The 23,751-nt window shown below is 43.0% G+C and overlaps 1 protein-coding gene across 6 annotated transcripts; it reads left to right on the top strand.

The window, feature by feature from the left end:
* The first annotated feature begins 1,023 nt into the window (after positions 1–1,023).
* ENTPD4 (ectonucleoside triphosphate diphosphohydrolase 4) lies at positions 1,024–22,137 on the top strand. 6 transcript variants are annotated; one of them, XM_048512931.1, is made up of 14 exons: positions 1,024–1,113; positions 1,974–2,068; positions 3,644–3,772; positions 6,145–6,336; positions 6,754–6,959; positions 8,192–8,342; positions 9,218–9,321; positions 10,529–10,588; positions 12,179–12,498; positions 14,473–14,639; positions 16,552–16,876; positions 17,704–17,789; positions 18,960–19,121; positions 20,101–22,137. In XM_048512931.1, the coding sequence occupies exons 3-14, from the start codon at positions 3,765–3,767 to the stop codon at positions 20,327–20,329; spliced, it is 2,010 nt and encodes a 669-aa protein (XP_048368888.1). In that variant the 5' UTR covers positions 1,024–1,113; positions 1,974–2,068; positions 3,644–3,764; the 3' UTR covers positions 20,330–22,137. The 6 variants fall into 6 exon arrangements, with proteins under 6 accessions (XP_048368888.1, XP_048368887.1, XP_048368889.1 ...); XM_048512930.1 differs by having other exon boundaries at positions 1,027–1,160; XM_048512932.1 differs by having other exon boundaries at positions 1,034–1,160; positions 3,644–3,768.
* The last annotated feature ends 1,614 nt before the right edge of the window (positions 22,138–23,751 follow it).

The raw sequence follows: 23,751 nt of genomic DNA, 5'->3' as shown, positions 1-23,751 counted from the left end.
TAATGGTGCTTTACTGCTTCTTGTATGAAGGTTCAAATCCTATGATGTCACATGCACTTCATTCGTTCTCACAGCAACTCTGTCTCCCATTATCCCCCCCTGCCTATCCCAACTTCCAAAAGTTATACACTAGGTGAGACCGGCTGCTGCTCAGGCCACATCTCTCTTCATCATTCTCTATTGATTCTCATAAACACCCCAAAATCCCAGAATATCATCACTCTACTCCAACTGTTCTGGTTATTCATCTTCCCTTGTGTATTGCTGCAGTTTCTAAGCCTTAGGGCAGGGGACTCTTGGTTGATATGAACCACTTCTGAAGACAATTCAACTAGTTGCTTCTGCTGAGCATGGCCAACCAATGTCAAACTCCAATGCGTTCTCTGCTACTCTATGGGAAGCTGAAATCCCATGATGCCATGCACTAACTGAGCAGTCAACTGACTTGTCGTGTTAAGCCAAGTTATCAATCCCTTTGGAAGTTATGTTTTTCCTAATTCCTCATGCCAAACCAAACTCCCATAAAGTCTCATGCCACATCAGACACCCTAATTCCTCCTCCTCCTCCTCCTCCTCCTCCTCCTCCTCCTCCTCCATTGCTTCTATGAGCTGTGTGAAGAAGGCTCTTACTTATGACTCAGTCCTCCCGCTTTACCCACATCTTAATCCTCCCTGGGGTCTAACACTGTTATATAGGACAGCCACAGAGATACAAGCGACGAATGAGACGAACTTCTGGTAAATATTGAAAACAGCCATTTACGCTGCTGTCCTATAGCTCTTTCTACCCTCCTTTTGCTTAGTATCATAGAAAGTGGGGGGGAATCCGTTTTTACTTTGGAAGTATTAATCCGAAGCGGCTTTTTTTTACTGTCCCTATGCAGAAGCATGAGTTTCTCCCCTCGTCTTATGCCTATCCAATAAAACAAACAAAAAGCCTTCTGTGTCTCCAAGATCTTCTTTGACCCCCAACCTCCAGTCCGCTAGCCGTCTGAGAGAGCCTCGACCTGCGTCATTTCCGGCGCGCGCCGGCCGGGACCCGGAAGCAGGGGTGGCTGATGTGTCGCTCTGCTCCCGGCCGGTATGTGGCCTGGCGAAACAGGAAAGAAACAGGTGAAGGGGAGCTATGCTTGTACCTGCCCTGACTCTCGGACTCCTGGGTGCGTTGGGGAATTTGGGTCTATACGAGCTCGGAAGGGAAGGGTTGGAAGCGAAAGTGGCCACTGCACTTAAAGGCCTGACCCGTCTCAGAGGCACCGGGACCCCGATCGCAGCCTCCTGCCCTGATAAAGGGTAATCTTGTGTGCGGCAAATGACGTCCTGACACCTCTTTGCCCCAGAGCAGCCTGGAGGTGGAGCAAGGGGGGTCGGGGATCGTCCCTGGGCAGAGTTGTTACCCCTTGACCCAGCCCCTACAGCGTTCCCTTTTAATAGAAGAAGAGTTTGGATTTATATCCTATCTTTCTCCCCGGTGAGGAGACTCAAGGTGGCTTACAAGCTCCTTTCCCTTCCTCTCCCTGCAACAAACACCTTGTGAGGTAGGTGGGGCTGAGAGAGTCCTGAGAAAACTGTGACTAGCCCAAGGTCACCCAGCAGGAATGTAGGAGTGCGGAAACACATCTAGTTCACCAGATGAGCCACTCAGGTGGAGGAGTGGGGAATCAAACCCAGTTCACCAGATTAGAATCCACCTGCTGTTAACCACTACACCACGCTGTTTAAATAACCGCTTCATCTGCAGCTGTGATATAGGGGATTCTTTCTGTTTTAATGAGTGGGCTGTAGTTGCAAGGCCTACTCATACCTTCTGTCGGATATGAAACAGAAAAGGGAAACAGTTCTGGACACCATACCCGAGCCATTGTTTCCAGTGTAATACCATTGACCCTGTGGCACAGTATAAATAACCGGTTGTTAAATTATTTGAATCCCACCATTTTAACTATTTCTTCCATCATGTGTTTTCTGTTTAGTTCCTACTTGATATGGTTTCTCTTAGAAAAGTTCAGGAATGCAGAGTGTATTAAACAACTCCCATATTTCACTCGGAAGTCTCTACATTTCAATGGTAAGTGATCATTGTTTATGTGATGGTTGTCTAATTTGGAGCACAAACTTTAACATGTGCTCAAAAGTGTTATGGTTGAAATCCTGAAATCCCCAGTGCATTTCAGACCAATCTGTACAAATCTTGGGAGGCAATTGGGAGTTTTATACAGCCACTTCTCCCCACTTACAGTTGCATATGACAGCAAGGAGAGTAGAGTTGCCCTATAATTCCACATCCTAGATTTCTTCCACAGGCCCTTAAAACAATGTCATGCAGCAAAAAGGAATTAAATCTAACATTAAAGAGTGACTGTGAGCCAGTTTTTGTGGGCCACTTTGAATTACCATAGTTGACTGAAAATGTGGCACGTACATGTTTAAATAAATAATTGAGGGGAATTCAGTGGTGTGTTCTTGGCGAGCAGCAGTAGATTAAAGGTGAAGGATCTCTGGATTGACCTCAACTGGCAGACCTCAACCTGGCCCCAGCCTGATAGAGCGCTCTGTCAAATGAGATTTGGGCCTGTAAGATGGGGCTGTTCCACCAGAGTTTGGGACTCTTTAGTTTGGAGAGGAGACATCTGAGGCGGGATATGATTGAAGTCTACAAAATTATGCATGGGGTAGAAAATGTTGACAGAGAGAAATTTTTCTCTCTTTCTCACAATACTAGAACCAGGGGGCATTCATTGAAAATGCTGGGGGGAAGAATTAGGACTAATAAAAGGAAACACTTCTTCATGCAACGTGTGATTGGTGTTTGGAATATGCTGCCACAGGAGGTGGTGATGGCCACTAACCTGGATAGCTTTAAAAGGGGCTTGGACAGATTTATGGAGGAGAAGTCGATTTATGGCTACCAATCTTGATCCTCCTTGATCTGAGATTGCAAATGCCTTAACAGACCAGGTGATCGGGAGGCCATTGCGTTCACATCCTACATGTGAGCTCCCAAAGGCACCTGGTGGGCCACTGCGAGTAGCAGAGAGCTGGACTAGATGGACTTTGGTCTGATCCAGCTGGCTTGTTCTTATGTTCTTATGTTCTTAGACTTATGGTTGAGGCAGCAACATTAAAAACCAATGACTTCCATCAATCTTGGCCTCTCTCTCCCCCTACTGTCATATAGTTCTACTGAATTTTAATTGCCTTCTATTACAGGATTAGGAATTACTGGTTTTAATTGAGATAGATTGCTTAGCCACAAAGCTTATTGGGTAACCCAGGGCCAATTATACCCCTTCTCTTACTTATCTCATATGGCAATTGTGAAAATAAAATAGGATACAAGAACAGTGATTGCCTACTTTAGCTCCTTGGAGCAATGGCATGGAAGCAAATGCATGGATGGACAGTGTTGTTGGACTCAAGCATGGTAGGCCTTCAGTCAGCAGCTTTTTTCAATCTATCCCACTCTATAAGGTTGTTGTGAGGGTATAATAGGATCTGATGTACACCCTTCTCCCAGCTCTGTGGAAGCAGAACACCAAATATATGGGTTGTCAATATTTGTTCACATGTTAATATTATTTTCTTTTCTCTGTACTTAGTAGAAATGCTACCTTTTAATATTAACGGAATCCTTTTATTCCAGTTTCCATTTGTACCAATGATTCTGGGGATAATGCTTGTGCCTTATGAATCTGTGACATCTGGCTGATACTGGAAGACGATCTCATTCCATGTTCTGCTCGTCCTGAAGAAACTGTCCCAAAATGGGTAGGTGAGTATCTGAATGCTGACTACATAAAACCAATATCCTGATAATTCCAAGGGGATCAAACAACCTTTTAAAGTCTGCTTGACTTTAAAGTCATTAGCCAAACCTAGCAACTTTCTTTGTTGCTGTTATCAACATCTGTGCTATCCATTGTTAACAGCTATAAACTGCTTTATAACAGATTACTGAGGTACACAAAAGGTGTTGAGACTGCATACCTTATGTTGTAACAGGATGTTTCACAATATAGGTGGACTGGATCCCACAGTGCTTCTAGGTTCCGTGGAAAGAAAGTGTTATTGTTAGCAGAATGGATCAGTGGGATTCAACCCATTGTATAGTGAAGAAATGGTGTCCAATGATGATATTAATACGGATTTTGAATGTAGTTCACACAAATGGTATTGATGCATAATTAATAATCATAGTAATTGTATATAGTGATTCACATATAATGCCAATAATCCATAGGCAGTTTTGTAAAGAAGGAGACAATTACCATATTGCAGCTCGCACCGGGAAGATAGCAAGCTTTGTCTCTCGGTAGTTAGTTTTTTAGCGCACATACAAGCATCGGCTGCCGTCAACGCACGTGTGTGTGTGTGTGTGTGTGTGTGTGTGTGTGTGTGTGTGTGTGTGGGCACACACACGTGGGGGACTCACAATGTTTGGGAGGGGAATGTCATTTTCCTCTGTCCCACTCTTTCTCTTCCCTGAAAACCTGTATAGCCTCTTCTCTTTTCCTGCCCGGATGGATGGATGGATGGATGGATGGATGGATGGATGGATGGATGGATGGATGGATGGATGGATGGATGGATGGATGGATGGATGGATGGATGGATGGATGGATGGATGGATGGATGGATGGATGGATGGATGGATGGATGGATGGATGGATGGATGGATGGATGGATGGATGGATGGATGGATGGATGGATGGATGGATGGATGGATGGATGGATGGATGGATGGATGGATGGATGGATGGATGGATGGATGGATGGATGGATGGATGGATGGATGGATGGATGGATTCAGATTTCAGGTTTTTTGCAAAGTTTTTGCAAACTTGGAGCTTTTCTCAGGTTTCTAGACAGCTTTTGTCTGTCTGTGGCTCCAGTTTCCGGATTTAAGAATCTACATGCCCACACTGAGAATTAGATATATGGAGAAGTGGGGACCCACAAGAAACTTGCAGGGAGGGAGCATTCCCCCCACTTTTGACCTAGACAGGGTGGTGAAGGAAGGAAACAATGTTCCCCTTTCTGCCTCCACCATATCAATCTTCCCTCACCCACCTTTTTCCCCTCACCCTTCTGTGACAGTCTGTCCCCCACCGTTTTCCCGCCACCACTTCTCTGACAGTCTGCCGTTAACCCTTCTTTCTCCCTTCAGCCTTATATGTCCATCTTTGCCTTTTTCCCTCCTCCCCTTCTCGGACAGTCTTCCCCTACTCATACAAACTCCCCCCATCTTGTTTCTTTCTAGTATGAGTGTTGCAGCGGTAGGGCCCTGGTAAGTACTCTGTGTGTACATACATAGACAACATTTTTGTTTGGATAGGATTTAGATACTTCCATATAATATATTTTAAGTTTTATTTTCCACCAACCCGGGGGGGGGGGGGTCTTCCACGTTTGGAGAAAATTCTCCTTTCTCTTAGTGTGAACCAAATCTGTGGATTTAGATATCCATAGATCAACCCACATTTAGCTTTTAGAATATGTGTGTAAGCGGAATTAAAAAACCCCCAATGTTTATACGTATACTGAAAAAATACAAAAAGATGGAAAAAGGGGAAAGTGATAAATATCAACAGATTATATCTCACAATTTCTGAATATAAGGTAGAACAATTAAAATGGTTCAAATCTCTATTCAGCTTTTGCTGCCATAAACAAAAACAAAGGTTTCCACGTTACCAAAAATAATTTTGATGGTCTTTTATTTCTCAAGTGGACAGTTTTGCTTAACCTCGGTGACTTTCTAAATCATGTGCTGGGTGCTTGTTTGGTTTGGTTTTAACACGGTGTAAAATGTGGCCTGTGCAAGATTAATCTGTAATCGTTTTTCCACTGTCCCGTTGATAAGGCCCCATTGATTTCAGTGAGACTAGTGAGATATTGTTACTTTACTGTCCCATCATATATTAATCAATGAGGATTTTAACACTTAGGAATGCAAGTTACCAGTTTAACCGTTGGGAGTTCTTTCCTAGCTTTGAACCATGTAAACACTGTCTATAGTTTATCACATATATAATTTGACAGTGAAATATTGACTATTTTAAAATGTTTTGGGGGCAGCAGTTGGGTCTTTTGGCATGTGTTTCAGGAGAGCCTTTCAGATGGAACTGTTCTTATGCATTTCAGGATCAGCATCTCTTGTCTGTTTCCTGCTTCGTGGCATTTCAGCATTTCACCAGTGGGCTGTCCTCGAATGTTGAACACCACATTGCGACAGATTATTGTCCTCAGTCTGCTTGCTGCTGCGTTTTTCTTGCTGTACTACTCAGTTGTTGTAATCAGGAATAAATATGGTTACAGGGACAGAAAGCTACACAGGTAAGAACAACAGCAATTAGGACAAAATATGTGGTGCAAAAGTGTACATGCCCAGTTGAAAATAATATATATTGCATATGTCTGGAGCTGCTGCTTTCTGGGACAGCACGTTGGTCTGTCTAGCTCAGCTGTGCTGTGATTGGCAGCAGCTCTCCACATCCCTGGCATAGAAAGGTTTTTCCTGACCTGGACTATTTGTAGTCTTCTAACAGGAGATGCCACATGAAACCAGATGGATGCAAAGCTTATCCTCCATCTCTGAATCACGCAATATATGAGCGCAGTTAAATGCATGCTTTAAAAACACTCTTACATCCACATAACACTACTGGGGTTTGCAGTTGCGTCTTCTTTCATTATTTTACCCAGGAGTGGGTGGGACTCACTTCTAAGCATCACTGCTTCTTTTTCTTCTAGGTACCTTGCTCGAGTGACTGATACAGAAGCCACAGATACCAACAACCCCAACCTGAACTATGGCATCATGGTGGACTGTGGCAGCAGTGGATCTAGGATCTTTGTGTATTGTTGGCCAAGACACAATGGCAATCCACATGATTTGTTGGACATTAAACAAATGAGGGATGAGAACAGAAAACCAGTGGTCATGAAAATTAAACCAGGTATGTTGCAGCCTGCTTTATTGGTGATAGTTCACACACACACACTCACACTAAATGCTGTTGTTAGCAGCATTTAGTGTGCTTATTCCTTTCTATTTGGGATGATCCTTGCAACCTGATTTTTATCTATGCTTACTCAGTATTAAGTCCAGTGGCTTTTCATTGGACTTGCTCCCAAATAAATGTTTAGAATTACAGTCTCAATTAAATGCTCTAAAGGAATGTTGAGCATCTAATTAAGCTGACAAAAACAGATTGTCAAGATTTGATATTTGACAATTGCTGTTTTTGTGAAGGGCTGTATATTTGAAATTAACCATAATTAATGTCAGTATGGCCTCTGCCAACTCATTCTTGCGAGCAGCTGTGCTTGCGACGGTAGTCAAAGAATAGAAGGATTCCCAATTCAACCTGTAAAGTGGTTTTCATTTTCTGTGACGCAGATTTAATCTGTTTAGGGCAGGGAGCTGCTTGGCAACCACGTCCCCTAATGTTGATTCATCACAATTGTGTTCATATTGAATTTCTTGTTAGTCTGCGAAATCTAAAAAAGGTGTTATGAGCCCTAGTGGATCAGATTGTGTTCACCTGATTTAGCATCCTATGTCCAAAGTAGATCCCTCTGAGGAAAATTGTAAGTGGGGCATGAAGGCAACTGCACACCCCTGCTATTTTCCCCCAGCAACTGACATTTATAGGCACCTCACCTTTGAATATGGAGAATGCATTTAGCCACATTAGTCCTAAAGTGGCTGTCTCCCATTAATTTCTCTAGACCCCTTTAAAGCTAAGCTTCCTGCTGGCTTTGAATCATGTGACAGCGAGATTTGTGTGTGGTATGAAGAAATACTCTGGTTTGTCCTGAGTTTGTCAATTTTATAAGATGGGCTCTAATATTATGACTGAAGGAGGAAAGCTTTCCTTTATCCACTTTGTATCCTATGAGTAATGTTTTGAATGATCAAATGATACCTTTCGTTTGGGCATGAAATTTTTCTTTTAAGGGTTTTTTTTAACCATTAAATCGCTTACAAAATTGCAGTAAACAAGTAGATTCTCTTCAAGTGCTATTTTTTCCTTTTATTGGGTTATTGTGCTGAATGTTGTGTCGGAAGTCCTCAAGATAACATTTAATGCAGTTTTCATCTCTTACAAGTAAACTTTTGTTGTCCGTTTCTTTTTTGTGTTGTGTTTTACTCTACAATATTAAAAATACCTCTGTTGTTCTCTAGGCATTTCAGAATTTGCTACCTCTCCTGAAAAAGTTAGTGACTATATTTTTCCACTTCTGAGCTTTGCTGCAGAACATGTACCCCGTGCAAAGCATAAAGAAACACCCCTCTACATTCTTTGTACAGCAGGGATGAGGATCCTGCCAGAGAGGTGACTGCATAGCTATTTCTATTAAACCCTTAACCCAGTGATCCCCAGCACAGTGCCTGTATGAACCATGACACCCCCCAAAACCTTTCTTTGTGCCTGCAGCAGGTATTGTTGGAAATTAGTTGGGCCAGGTGGGGTTTTCCCAGCAAGGCTTCTGATAGGCCCTTGGAGATTTGATTGGCTTTGTAGATTTTTTTAAAACTGATGCTTTGGCAGCAGCTGCCACCACAAGCATTTTCACTGTATGACTGTGGTAGCTATTGTGTTAGCAGTTCCACCCCCGTGACTGCCGTTTTGTGGCTATGTCCACCACACTGTGTTACAATTCCAGTGGTGCCTGCAGGCTCAAATAGGTTGGGAACTCCTGCCTTAACCCCAAAAGATTCAGTTGACTGGAAGAAGTGGGGAGAGGGAATCCTTGGTTTTATTCTTTTATAACTTATTATTTATTCCTTGAGGTGAATTGCCCAGTGATGTTTCATGTCCCTTGTAACTTTTTTGTAAACTGCAGTGTGGGTCACGCACATCCACTCTGAAAGGGAAACAAATTAGCATGTACAGTGTAAATAATACAATTGTAAGAAATTACATATTTTTCTTACACTTTTCCTCTAATCCCTTTGCTGCTATTTTGTTCATTTACTGCCGAAAAGGAATGATAAATAGGATTAACTTTGTAGGGGTGGTGTGGGGGGTAGTTGGAGCATGCTCAGTGCATCCTTCAAGGCTTTTTAAATTTCTATGATTTACTTTGGCGTGTGTTGAACCTTCACACTATGTTAGTAGCAGTATACGTTTTCTTTGGGCCAAAGTTTCATATAGAGAATGGAAGTATAGCAAGTGTCTTTACTGTCAAACTTTTTGAAATCTTGCAGCCAGCAAAAGGCAATACTAGAAGACTTGCTTACTGATATTCCAGTGCATTTTGATTTTCTGTTTTCGGATTCACACGCTGAGGTTATTTCAGGAAAACAGGAAGGTAAGGGTTTTGAAATGATATTTTTGGACACTCCAGCACTGAAATTATGGATTATTGTCCTGGGCACTGGCCCTTCAGTGGGAACCAAGCACCCCTTGCTGCAAATGAAGTCTGCACCACTGGGAGGGGGCATTCCCAGCTGGAACGCCCCCTCCATACTGGCTCAGGCATTTTTAGCAGTAGCCTGCCACCACAGGGTCCAGCTTCCAGGTTGGATGCCGCAGTTGCTGGCTGCTGAGGTAACTGGCATCCATGCTACTTTTCACGGCTCTGATGGCATGGGTCCTGGCACAACCCTTTTACTGCTTCCTATGCAACTTCAGCTTCCCCTCCTTCGGATTGTACAGTAAATCTTCCAATAAGTATTAAGTTTATAGAGAAGCACCTTGTGGTAGTTTTATCAGTACATTATTATTAATCTGTGTATGGTTTGAACTTGGATTCCTGAAAATGTTCTTCTCTATCATTTCCTTTTCAGCATTTCAGCACTTCCATTTCTTTTCTGTAGACATTTTGTAAATATTTAGGACTAATGTGCTGTCAAGTCTCACCTGAGACATGGTTACCCCATCCACGTGAGGCTCAAAGCAAGAGATGAGCAGAGTTGGCTTGCCATTGTCTTCACCCCCTTAGAAACCCCAGTCTGTGACGATCCTCCCATCTAAGTACTAACTGTGGCTTATTCTGCTTGGCTTCCCAGCTGTGGCTAAGCTAGGCTATTCAGGTCCAGCCCTGGCTTATCTACCTCTGTGCCTTCCATCTGCTGTTCTTGTGTCCTTTACATACCTCTGTGCTTAATGCCTTCCAGCACTTTCCGAACCCTTCCACTCTGACAGGCAGACTTCTGTTACAGCCTTCCTTTGAGTCTCACAAATGCTACAAGAGCACACCCTCATGGCAGAACTTGGAACCCCAGAGCACAGGAAATGCCTCATATTCTTTTCAGTTTTCCTTTCTGCACAAACTTCAGAGTTAGGACAGTTGGTATTTTCTGGTTTCAGTCACATCTTCAGAATCCAGACAATATTGTTTAGATCACCTGATACCTGATTAGCGGCATGTCGAGATTAATGGAATATTTTAAAAGGAAACTATGGTGTGAGGATTTTTGTGCATAAACACTCTTATTAAAGATACTATTTATTTTATTAAAGGTACTACACAATAACTTTTAAGTGTTTAGAAGTGTTGTGTTCAATTTCTGTAGGTGTATATGCTTGGATTGGCATCAACTTTGTCCTTGGAAGATTTGAACATACCGATGATGGTAAGTACCTTAAATAGTAACCAGTGCTGTATATCACCACAGAAGCACCAGTAGTGATCTGCTGGGTTGTGTCCTTCCCCAGCCCTGTTCCACTGTACAGACATTGCTCATCAGCAGCGCCAGCAGAATTGTGTCCAGTGTCCCAAAACAGGTTGTAATAAAAACAGTGATTCCATGTAACTCTTCAGGTAGTAAGATGCACGATCAGGTATTTGATCAGAGGCCTTATTCTTCTGTGTGAATATGATTTATTTATTTTTTATTTATTATCATATTTATATACCGCCCCATCCCCTGATGCAAGAACTATGCTGCCAGATCAAAGCAAGTTCCACTAAAGCCCCTTCTGCACGTTCAAAATAATGCACTTTCAATCCACTTTCAATGCCCTTTGAAGCTGTGTGGAATAGCAAAATCCTCTGGCAAAGAATTGTGAAAGTGGATTGAAAGTGCATTATCCTCATGTGTGGAAGGGGCCTTAGTCATGCATTCCAGTAGCAGCACCTAACCAGGTGCCCCTTGGTGCTCAAAAGAAGAGTATGAAGGTGATGTCCATGCCTGGTTTGCTCCAGAAAGAGGTGATGCTGCTTCAGAGATATGCTGCTTCTGAACTGAGCTTCTCCTTTGCAATCGTGGCTAATAGTCCCTGATATGGAGCCAGCATAGTGTAGTGGTTAAGAGCAGTGGACTCTAACCTGGGGAACCCAGTTTTGATTCTCCTCTACATGAAGTCTGCTGGGTGACCTTGGGCTAGTCACAGTTCTCTCAGAACTCTCTCAGCTCCACCAATTCACAAGCTGCCTGTTGGCAGGAGGGAGGTGATTGTAAGCTGCTTTGAGGCACCTTGTGGCAGAGAAAAGCAGGGTACTAAAAACAGCACTACTTCATACCCTTTTAACGTGCTTTTTAATAAAGCCATCTAATCCAATGGCCATCAGGTTTTGTTGATTTAAATTTCATATATGAATTGTGCATTGTTTTTGAACATATTGCACTTTAACATACTGTAGATCAGCTTCATGGGGTTCTGTTATTATATAGATGACAGAGAAATGTTTGTTACATTTTATAAACCTCAGCCATGTCTCCTATTAATCATCTTTTTTCCACCCACAATCAAATAAGGAGTCCTTTGTGATGTTGTTGTCAACCCTTTAGCAATTTGTGGTGGTGTTGCCAACCCTTTAGCAATTTTTAGCTCTTCTTTTTAGTACTGTTTCTAGTTATATTCAGGGGCCTTGCTGCTCAAAGACAGCTTTCAATCATAAATGTTGACGCTCCAGCACTTAGATGTTTCGGGCGAGTCAGCTTCAGTCTGGTCTGCTAATGGTGATGCTTTGCTCTGGTGGAAGGGGCCTTCTGCTGACACAGGTGGATGAGTCCTTGTGGGAAGCTCCACAGCTAGTGGAGTAGGTCCACAGGATCCAGCCTTCTGCAGTCTGCCAGGCTCTGACTCTAGGTTCACGTGGCTTAAGTTTCTGTTGCAGCGCTGTAGGCAATAAGAGCAGCAGAAAGAGTTCAAGTTAAAAAAGAGTTCGCTCCACCCCATTAGATTCTCAGGAGTGTTTCCTTCATGTTCCTATCTTTCAGAAGATGACGCTGTCGTGGAGGTGCACATTCCTGGCAGTGAAAACAAGGAAGCCATTGTTCGAAAGAGGACTGTGGGTATACTTGACATGGGTGGTGTGTCCACTCAAATAGCATATGAAGTCCCTAAAACTGTAAGCTTTGCCTCTTCACAGCAGGTTATTATCTGTACAGTTTTCCTTCTTTTCCTTTTGTTTTTGTCCCCGTGTTTTAACTCATATCCATTGATTCTTTTTCTTTGGCGTGTCGTGAGTCCTGTGCTTCATAGCAATGACATCTTCGCCCCCAGGCCAAAGAAGAGGCGAAAAAGGGTGTCTCATCAGTTAAGCAGATCCACCTGTATTTATTCATTCCATCAGTTGGTTTTCATGCAAATGTGTTTGTTTAATTCTGGTGCGCAGCTGTCTTTTCTCTGAGCCTTTCTTTACATTATGACCAGTAAATAACGACAGTGTATCGTCGAAGGCTTTCACAGCCGGAATTAACTGGGTGTTGTGGGTTTTTTGGGCTGTGTGGCTGTGGCCTGGTAGTTTCAGTTCCTAATGTTTTGCCCACATCAGAGGCATGCCACAATAAGACGTCCTTCTCTCCATGGTATAGTGTTGAGTGCCACAGATAGAAACACATCTTGCCGTGGCATACTTCTGAAGATGCCTGCCATAGATGTGGATGAAACGTTAGGAACTAAAACTACCAGATCACAGCCACACTACCTGAAAAACCCACAACAGCCAGTAAGTAATGACGCTTTAAAGACTTCTAATGCTAAAGCTATGTATTGTTGTATGGGTGGAGGATAGTAGTTGTGGGGATGGGGGGCTGCAAAACCAAAGTGTAAAAAATTAGCCTTTGCGGGAGGGGGGGGGGAGTGTCCCAAAAGATAGCATGGCAGGGGTTGTGTTCTTGTAAATAACACATCAAGATGCTTTGCTGCCTGTTATGAGATTTCAGTGAAGCCACGTGAGCAACTATGCATTAAATATTTATTGCCTTTTATGTATTGCTCTTTACTTTGATAAAGAAAGGTCTTGTGATTTAGCCTGCAGTGACTGAGGGGGCTACTTTTTAACATAACGATGAATGTGTGCAATGGCAAAATGTTGACATCTTGTGTTGATCAGAGCCTAACCAGTGCATTTTGTGCCTGAGGAGGGGGCATGAGCTGGATCCTCTCCCAAGCACCAGATTCATTGTCCTGGGCCATGCCAAACTCCGTGCTAAAGATGCAAGTTAATAAGTGTACAGCATTTGCCAAAACAGGAATCTCACCTCATACTTTTAAGTGCCAGAAATGCAAACAAACCATCTTTCATTGTGCTTACTATTAGTGAAGATGTTTTTAAAAATTGCTTTGCAAATCTTTGCACATTAGTCACCTGTCCCTTTGACAAAGCACTCAGTTGTCCATTACGACATTTAAGAGTTTGTTTTTCTCTCCTGACAGTGCTAGAGTATCCTAAATGTTGTTCTTGAACTGTCAAAAGTCAAGTGCCAACTGTCAGTCATGGATGTCAGCCTCCAGCTGCATATTAATCCTTCCTTTGTTGTTGCCTGTTTGAGTTTACAGAAATGGGGACTGGGGAGGTAGAAAATGGTTTTTCACCACTGCATGTTAATAATAACAATTCAGGGTGTTGTCGAAGACTTTCACGGCTGGAATCGCTAGGGTGTTGTGGGTTTTCTGGGTTGTATGGCTGTGTTCTAGTAGCATTTTTTCCTGACATTTCGCCTGTATCAGATGCAGGCAAAACGTCCGGAGAAAATGCTGCTGGAACACGGCCACACAACTCGGAAAAACCACAACACCCTAATAACAATTCAGTTTTGCATACTAACCCATGCATTCCCGTGGAAGTCAAATGTGGCTTCTTCCCTGCCTCCCCCCCCCCCCCTTTTTTTCATTCCATTTTTAAAAATTCCCTCATCTGGACACAATTTTTACTGGGTATAGCTGAGTGACCATTTTCAGGCCTGCATTAATTTACGTTTCACTTTTGTGGAGAGGGGAGAAAAGGGAGAGGCAAAGTTAATGGGATGGACATGAGCATATATGCTATTATGCTACTGGCAATGGGCTTAATTCCACTGTGGGCAAGTTGCACTGGTCCATATTGGAATGGATGTCCCTTTCTCTAGAGTTTTAGTGTCAGGCTTGAAGGATTTTTGTAGAGAAATTTCTAATGAAAAAGTTCCAGAGACATAAATCTGAACTGATTCCCCAGTATTTGGGGTGTGGCTACATAAATCATAAAGCAGAGCTATTCATGCCTTCTATCCTCTTGTTTGGGGACCTACAGGAGGAGGTGGCCAAGAATCTACTTGCAGAGTTCAACTTGGGATGTGACGCTCATCAAACAGAACACGTGTACAGAGTCTATGTTGCAACTTTCCTCGGCTTTGGCGGGAACGCTGCGCGGCAGAGATATACAGATGGCATATTTGCCAACATGATATTTAGAAACAGGTGATGTTCTGTGAATGATTTGCCCTGATATTGAAAATGCTTGACTTGTCTTATACACCCAACATTAAACATTAACATTAAACTGATGTACATGGGACCTTTAAGGACTCTATCTCCACTGCTAAAGCTGAAGTTGTTAAAAGTTCTGTGCATAACTCTTGAAGGATATGATCACCAGGCTAATGGTGCCAGGATATTGGCATATATAGAAAGCCATTTACATCCCACAAAGTGAGCGTTGTTGTCGGTACTGTCCCAACGCTATGGACTCAATTCCTCATATCCTGCTTTACTGTTCGAGGTATAATGATAAAAGAACCGATCTGGGAGCTTTACTACCTCTAGAATTTATGTTTCTCTCAGACAAACTAAAAATGTCTAAGCTATTGAACAGCCCTAATGTAGAAATTTCTGAAGCAGTTGCTACATTTTTAATCCATGTTCTACATGATATATAAAAATGATCCTGTTTTTGTACTTGGAATGTATGGTACTTCTGGTTTATGCCTAATAAAGGTTTTTGGATTAGATTGGATTAGAAAGCCATTTAACATGAATTGTCTACCTTGAGAATAATAATTATGTATTGAATAGGGATCCTTCAGACGTCATACTCCGACTCCATTTATGTTTGCAGGGTGGGGGGTGGAATTCTAACACCTGTGCAATTCATACATTTCTGAACTCTGTATATCACAAAAATGTTGTGGTCAAGATCACAGCACTGTTACCCCCATCCCACAAATATAAGAAGTGGTTTATTCTAACTATGTCTGTGGTCCTATCTTGATTTTTTAAAGTTTCTGTTCTGTCTCTTTTACTGCAACAGGATCTATAGGGTGGCCTTTTAAAAAAGTGATTGATTTTAGATAAAATTGCCATAAGCTTAAGTGTAGGTAGCTTCTCTCAGATACTGAAAAGAAGTATGAGAATTTGGTATTAGCACACATTGACACTCATCATTAAAAGCAAATGATGTCTTCCACATATTTCTTTTTTATCAATTATTTCATTAAGACCAGAATAAAAATAGCCTTTAATTGTGAACAAAGAGGCCCTTAGCTTGTTACAATGATTAAAATTTACCTTTAATGGTTGATCAATTAAAACTGGGTTTGATCTGCCAGTTAAATGTGAACTTCAGTACCCTATTTTCCAAAGCAGTCTTATTCAGATAGAGCAGGGAAGTAAGCCATATATGGTTGGTGGCAACATTAGATCATTGAGACTTGTTTGAGAATTCCTGATATGAAGAGAAACAAAATATCTAAATCCGTCAACACCAGATTGGCTCATTACACCTTTCTAAGGCTACTTCAAACATTGCAACTTAAATCCTGCCTAGAGTTTCTCTGACCATGGGGGGGGCGGGGGGGGGGTGTCATTGATTTTCCCACCACTGTCAAGATAGCCCAACACACAGCTCAAAATACTGTTCCTGGAGGCTCTCAGGAATAACTGCAAGGGGAATAGGTGAAAATCATTGGTCCCATTAGGCAGAAATTCCAGATGGGATCCTAGCTCAGATTTCTAGGATATACTTGTCTTACTGTGTGCATACAAAATTAACCCTGTGAATGTGAATATGATATACAGGTAAATTCACCAGGGAGCTGGTCTTGACTGCAGCTGCCTAAAAAAATTATTCTTAGTGCAAGTGAAGTAATGCCTCAGTTCATATATTTAATTGGGGTTGGAGCTGAATAGAGTGATTGAAGAGCAGCACGAGCTCCTCTCCTTCGGCATTTCATTGTCCAGTGTGAACTGGGCCTTCAACAGATCTCAGAAGCTAAACAGTGTCAGCCCTGGCTAGTATGTAGTATGGAAGACCACCAAAGAAATCCAAGGTTGCTCGTAGAGAGGCAGGCAATGATAATGTGAGTGGCATAACTCTGTTCAATCTTGATTGCAGGCTTCTAGGCAAACAGGCTGGTATGAGTCCCGATACCCCTTATCTAGACCCTTGTCTGCCTTTAGACATTGAGGAGGAAATCCAACAGAATGGGCAGACGATGCATCTTCGTGGAACGGGAGATTTCAACCTGTGTCGTGAAGTTATTCAGACTCTCATGAATAAAACCAACGAGACCCAGACTTCTTTGAATGGCGTTTACCAACCTCCAGTTCACTTTGAGAACAGCGAATTCTACGGGTTCTCAGAGTTCTACTACTGTACCGAAGATGTATTACGGATGGGGGGAGAGTACAGTGCTGCTAAGTTTCTGAAAGCTGCAAAGGTAAAGCTGGCCTGTGTAAATGGAATTGAATGCGGGTCCTTCCCTCGTTTACTCTTGCCTCCACCGCCCTCTTCCTCTCCCCTTTATCTCCTTTCTTGTCTCAAATGTTAGATTGTAAAGCATTCAGTCTTCCTTCTCATGTTCATCTTTCCTCACCTCTGGCTGACACATGTACTATGTGGCTAGGACTACTGCCCCAATGTCCTCTGGGCGTATTAATTTTAAAAGAAGCTATTCTACAGGGTGATTGCAAGAAGAGAAATTAGGAAGCAGTTTGTGCTCAAAGCTGCTGTATAAATAGGTATTCAATATGTTCCCAGCACTGAAAAGGTAACTCAGTGATCCATGTTCCTTATATATTCATCGGAGGAGGACCTCCTGGTGATCCCTGGCCCTAAAGCTATCAGGCTGGCCTCTACAAGGGGCAGGGCTTTTACTGCCCTGGCCCCTACCTGGTGGAACAGGCTTCCAAGGGAGATCAGGGCCCTGCAGGACCTGCAGAGTTTCCGCAGGGCCTGTAAGACAGACCTGTTCCGCCAGGCATTTGGCCAGCCTGGTTAAAAACATCGCTGCCATTTCATCTGGCCTCCCGTGGGCATAATGGTAGGGAGGGGGGGAAGGGTGGAACGCCATCTGACGTTGTACGGTTTCGGGTTTTATTGCTGCTAATCAGTTTTATGTTACGTTTTAAGCTGTTTTAATCATTGTTGTTCACCACCCTGAACCCCTCGGGGGAGGGCGGTTTAGAAATCAATCAAATAAATAAATAAATAAAAATATTCTTAAGTGTTTTAAGATGTGTTTATTGGTATCCTTTTCACTTTCAGGACTATTGTGCCACAAAGTGGTCTGTGCTGCGGGAACGTTTCGACCGTCATCTTTACGCATCACACGCTGACCTTCACCGGCTGAAGTGAGTGTTGTTCACCTTCGCAATTGAATCTGCTCAAGCAAACTTCTCAGGGAGGCAGGGCTAAAACAAAACTATTAGAACAAAAAAAAGTTAAGGAGACTAGGAGGCATTAGATCTTGCTGTCTGAACAGCTGCTCATCAAACACTTCTGGAAGTGTAACCTATTTGACAATATGATACAGTTAACATGATGGGTGTAGTTTTTTTTGTTTTTGTAGTTATGATGGAGAGGAGAGCCATGGATTCTGCCCTAGGCTCCTGAATGGAAGAGTGCGATAAAGTGTGATCAGCTGTATAACTACGACCTGATTCATTACAGCCCCTATGGCTGCTGCTGTCCCCTTTTGGTGGAGTAGTGAGTTGATGCCCAGTGTTCTGACTTTGCATGGGAGGCTTGTGTTTGGAGGCATGACTGGCATGGTTTCCTCTCCTCTCTCTGTTCCCCTACTCATAAAGAGTATTGGGCTCTCCCCATAAGTTACTTGCTCGATAGAGAGCACATGAGGACAGTGGTGTACCAGTGAAATGTATGAACTGTGCCTCGATGCCTGAGAAGGTGATTGTGCTGGTCTTGGTTATGATGGTTGATTAGGAATTGAGCCATCTCAAATCACTGTCCTTTATGTGTTCATATACTTGTAACTTCTAAAAAACTGAATACCCCTTTAAAATATATATGTATGTGAAGGTCCCATCATACTTTTAATAAGCCTAGAAGAGTTTTTAAGGCTAAATTGGTCAAACCATTTGGTTCCTTTAACCCTGTACACTCTTGACTTCTGCTTTCAACATGTGCTATCTTTTTAACTGGAGTTGTTGGGCTTTGAACCAGAACTTTATGCAGACAGAGCCTGTATGTTGCTTCTGAGTTATGTCCCTTTCCATCTTCAGTTCTTCTGAATTCCAAATTCTAGCTCACTGGAGGCATTACTGCTGTATCATAGCAGATCCATAAACTCTTTCAGGTAGTGGTTAATGTTTTTGGACACAATGCAGAGAATGTTAGATCTACGTAAGTCCCACTAAAGACAATAGGTAAGACAATGAGTATACAATTGTGCTTCAAGCTATGGGATTTAGACATTATTCTGGATTGCACTCTTTACGTTGGTGTTCCACTGTTCTTCAAATAACATGTTGATTCTTTATTATTGACTTTATTTTCTGTAGGTATCAGTGCTTTAAGTCAGCCTGGATGTTTGAAGTGTTTCACAGCGGCTTTTCTTTTCCCATAAACTATGGCAACTTAAAAACTGCACTGCAGGTTTATGATAAAGAGGTGCAGTGGACCTTGGGAGCCATCCTTTATCGAACACGATTTTTGCCTCTGAGGTATGGCGTGGATGTACTTAGCATTATCTAACCATGAACCTGGCTAGTCACCAACTTCTGCCTTCTGCAGGCTGTTTTCCCAGAAAACTTTACAATAGTTGTTCTTCCTGAACAGTATGTAGAACTACTGAGATGCCTGCCAAATGGGGTCACATGGATGTGGCAGATTAATGGGTAACAAAGTGCCAGTTGTCACCAGGTGCTCTGTGCCCATGTTCATTCTTGACCCTTGACTTCCAGGTTAGTTAGCTAGAGCCACCTTTGCTCTGTGCTGTTTAGACATGGATAGTTCTGAAAGGAGGATGAGGATTAGTGGAGCAACTCCCATAAACTGGTTGTTGTGGGTTTTCCGGGCTGTGTGGCCATGGTCTGGTAGATCTTGTTCCTAACTTTTCGCCTGCATCTGTGGCTGGCATTTTCAGAGGTGTATCACAGAGAGAAGTCTGTTACACACTGTGTCTGGTGAGAAGAGAATGTTTAGTGGGGTATACCTATATTGTCCTTGACCCAGGGTGGGGAACCAATCAGTAAGTGTTTGGGTGGAACTTGCAAAGGTGTGGTTGAGTGCATTGTATTGCAGCTAGGGTTATCAGTCCATTTACATTTGTAGTCACGCTTGCATTCTCTGCAGCAGCAGCAGCAGCAGTATTGGTGAATGCAAATCCTGTGTCTGGGTGGAGTCCATTGTCCATGAACTTAGCATGCCCATAAAGTTCCTAGGGGCAGTGATCATTTGGGGGGTTCTTTCCAAACTGAAGGTTGCAGATTCCTCAGCCTGCTAACTTCCCAGTCCCATGAGTTTTGTGACTGTCCCGCCTGACACAGTACATAAGGACAAGAAAGCCAACTGCATATAGACTCACTAAGGTGTGAAGTGGTGTTATATGAGAAGTAAAAACATGCCTTCTTTGAAGGTTCAACTTCTTTGAAGGTTCAACTTCTTTGAAGGTTCAACATTGCTTCTTTGCCCCTTTCTCAGGGACATCCAGCAAGAGAACTTCCACGGCAATCACTCCCACTGGCGCAGCTTCTCCTTCGTTTATAACCATTACCTGTTCTTCGCCTGCTTCTTCGTCGTGCTGCTGGCCATCCTGCTTTACCTGCTGCGGCTGCGACGGATTCACCGGCGAATGCTGCCCGGCAGCCAGTCCCCTGCCCTCTGGATCGAAGAAGGCCTCCCGCCACAGAAGATTCCCGGAGCCTTATAAGCTGTTGAATGTTCCTTTTCAGACTTGCTCAAGAAAAAGCCATTGTTTTGCCTCAGGGTTCTTCTCTTCTCCCTAGAAACCATTCTGCCACAGTGTGGGAATCAAGAGGAGCATCACGTCGAAGACCATGGAGAAAGCAGCTTAACTAGACAACCAGCCAAAATTATTTTAAAACTCGTATCATTAAAGTAAATGCACTTTGATTTGGGGTGGGGCGAGCAGAAGGGGTGAGACTTGATGCCAGTAAATGCATAAACGGGGATGTAGCAATCTGACTTATGCCCAGTAGCTGTGATTGTTCTGTCCGTATGTGATAAACCTGCTGTTCGGAGCTCTTACGTGAACTGATTATGTGCCCCCCCCCCCCCCCCCCCGAGGTTTCTCATCTGTCCCTGCATTCTGCTGCTTATCATACACCTGAAGTGTTCTGACCCATAGGCTCTTTCCTTCCTACTGTAAACATCAATGAGGACCTTGGCAGAGTTTTCTCTTGATGACTCTCAACTTCTCATTTCCCTATGTGTGAGTCTTGACTTGCATATGAGAATGAAGCATGAAAGGGGGCCAGAGACCCTTTCCGCACGGGCCAATAAAAGTGGGGGAAAGGCAGGTTACATGAACCTGTCCTCACCCCGGCCCGTTCGCACAGTTGGCTGTCCCATGGACAGCCAGCGTGTTGGCCAGGGTGTGCACCTTTGCATGAAGGCGCATCTTTTTTCCTTCCCTGCCTGCCTGCGAAGCACAGCAGGCAGGACTGACCCCCCCTGGGCCCATGATACAGCCTGTTGCCCTGCGTGGCTCTGCAGATGGGAGCCAGGGAAGGGTTGTTCGAGAATCGCAATTTTCATGATTCTCTTCTTCGAGCGAACCTCACAGCCACGGCTGTTCAGTCAGTCGCAGCTGCGAGACGTGTTAAAACAAAAAAAATCACAATTCTCGAAAAACCCAGGTGGGTGGGGGGAAATGAGCAAATCCGCAATAAAATCGGGATCCATGCAAAGTTCCCCCCAACCCGGGTTTTTTACTCGTGTTATCCCTGGTTTACCTGCGTAATTGGCCTTTGTGGAAAGGGTCAGGATACTGCTCTCGTGGGAGAAAGAACTTGAGCTCTTTGCCCCTTAGCAAATGGCTGATGTGTATAATAAAGTGAAGAATCTGCCGTATTCTTTGTTGCTGTTTACGTAGGGGAATAAGTAGTTGAAGAGTCCTTTGCTTGTCTGGGCTTGTGTAGGAGTGTGTGGCTGGTTTTTCAGCCTTTGCTCCATTTAAGATAGAATCTCTTATTTAAAAATTGTTGACCAGGGCAATAAACAATAGAAATTCTGAGCCTCAATTAAAAAATGGAACACACAGGGTTCTTCTGAAAAACTAGCAATGCAACTTGTTAAGATGTGATGCCTACAATGTTCTTGCAATACTGTGATAGAGAAGCCTGTTTGGCTACCGGTAATTTAAAAGTTGCCGCACACTACGCTGACAATTTTTTTAAAATGCACAGCTGCCCTTGCCAGGAGCCCTCTTTGTGTCTGGCTAGCAGCAGCCTGCTGTGGCAGAGGTGATGTGTGGCATTTAAGCTTTTTGACCTGATTGTGATTCTCAGTGGTCCTGTAGTGATGAAGAATTGGACAGGGATGAAATGGACAATCTTGTCATAAAGACAGCAGAAGAGGAAGAGTGTCTGTCACTTCCTCGTTTCTGGCTATGAAAACTTTACTTGAAAATCTGTTCATAATTAAAAGTGGCATTTCTGTGAAGAAGTCCCATAAATACAAGCTTTGTCATCTTCATAAAAGCAGCATCTGTTTTTACTCTTGCATTCCGCTCTTAGTGATTTTATTGTGAGATTTGGAGCGATTGTACTTTCGTATCTCTTCCAAATGTGTGAAGTTGAGATAGGAATAATACATTTAAGTTAATTAAAATAATTTGACTGCAGATCCCCACAGGCTTAGAGCTCCCATTGCTAACTCTTTCCCAAACTAATAGCAGTAAATAGAGCAAGTCTCTGTTCAGCATCACCCACTGCAGTGTTTTAATGGTTGTCTTTAAGGTGTTTATTTAGTATGCATTCCTTTTGATGGAAGACTGACTGATGGAAATCTTCTCAGCCTGTCATTTAGTTCTGACCGTTCCCTGTATACCTTCAAGCCAGTTGCTGTAGGCAGGATTAGCAACTTGCTCATTTTAAAAACGACAAGCAGATTTCCATAATGCAGAATGCTCAGTTTTGAACACCTTCTCCTAAAAAACATTGATTTTGAATTTGAAACTCTCAATTGCCATCTGAGGAAATAATTAAGCAGTAGAATTAGATTCCACTTTGTTTGAAGGATGTTAATGTAAATTGCGTTGAGTATATGTTTAAGGGAAAATAGCTGGTGTGCAAGTTAATGTATGTCAGAAATTAAGCAAATTTTTTTAAATATAGACTGCAGAGCACCTGACTACAGAGTTCTGAGTACCAAAGTCAACTTAATCTATCCACCCTGTCTAGGATTAAGGTTGGGCACAAGGGGCAGCTGATCTTTGAACCTTTGTTTCTTGCAAGGTTTGTTTTGATGTTTGATGCAGTCCATGGGAAACTTGGATGAAAATAGTCTTGCAATCTTGGTACTTCTGCCAATTGAACTGGCTTTTGACAGAGCTGGGGAGGGTGGAAGAAGTTCCTTTCTAATCTAGACTGATCTGCAGTGCTTCCCCCTGAAGCAGTAATGAAACGCAACACCATTAAGCGCCTTACATGGCTTCTGATCAGTTGAGATTGTGACAAAAGGTTGTGTTGATGTGTTTATGCACTTAACATGCCTGTCTCTCTTTTTCCCTGATCCATTAAAAGCGGGGAAGGCATGTAGGAAAAGGGCAAAGAGAGAGACTAAAGCTGTGTTCCCTGCCCTTTGCCAGTGACCTTGCTGGCCAGGTGGATGATATTCATGCCTCTCTGTTATCATGGCTACTTGCACATCTCCATCAGCATCCTTTTAGCTTCTGGGCTGTATCAACAGCCTTGCACCAATCACCATGAAGACCTTCTCAAATGGGTATTGTTGTTTTTTTAAAAGAGATTTTAGCCTTTTGGAAAGTACTTTTGAGCACAGGGAAACCGTTTGCCTCTATACCAATTCTCTGACTCCCAGGCCCTTTTTTAGATGGGCTGGACAAAAGGCTTGGCTAATGTATGTCCATTTTGGTAGCGCTTAACAAAGAAGACAGCTAAAACGTTTAATTGGGTAGATGACAAACTTTCTGGGTCACCTTGCTCCCCTTTGTGGCTTGATCTCCGCCATTGTTACTACTTAATGATGTGTGGAAGTTAGCTAACTCCATGTACACAGCTGTGGTGCTGAATGCAACTTATTTGAGGGGGAAGTTCTATTCAAGCTTTGATTATCTTTCAGATCAGTTTGCAGATGGTAGAACAAGTG

The sequence above is a fragment of the Sphaerodactylus townsendi genome, linkage group LG12 (assembly GCF_021028975.2).
Source record: "Sphaerodactylus townsendi isolate TG3544 linkage group LG12, MPM_Stown_v2.3, whole genome shotgun sequence".
Classification (NCBI taxonomy): Eukaryota; Metazoa; Chordata; class Lepidosauria; order Squamata; family Sphaerodactylidae; genus Sphaerodactylus; species Sphaerodactylus townsendi.
Note: the sequence above shows the minus strand (reverse complement) of the source record. Positions and strands in the feature narration are given on the sequence as shown.

Excerpts from the sequence above, each read along its gene's own strand:
- ENTPD4 (XM_048512931.1), top strand. Across the intron at positions 6,337-6,753 it reads AGGGACAGAAAGCTACACAG|GTACCTTGCTCGAGTGACTG; the intron begins GTAAGAACAACA and ends TTTTTCTTCTAG. Across the intron at positions 14,640-16,551 it reads AACATGATATTTAGAAACAG|GCTTCTAGGCAAACAGGCTG; the intron begins GTGATGTTCTGT and ends TCTTGATTGCAG.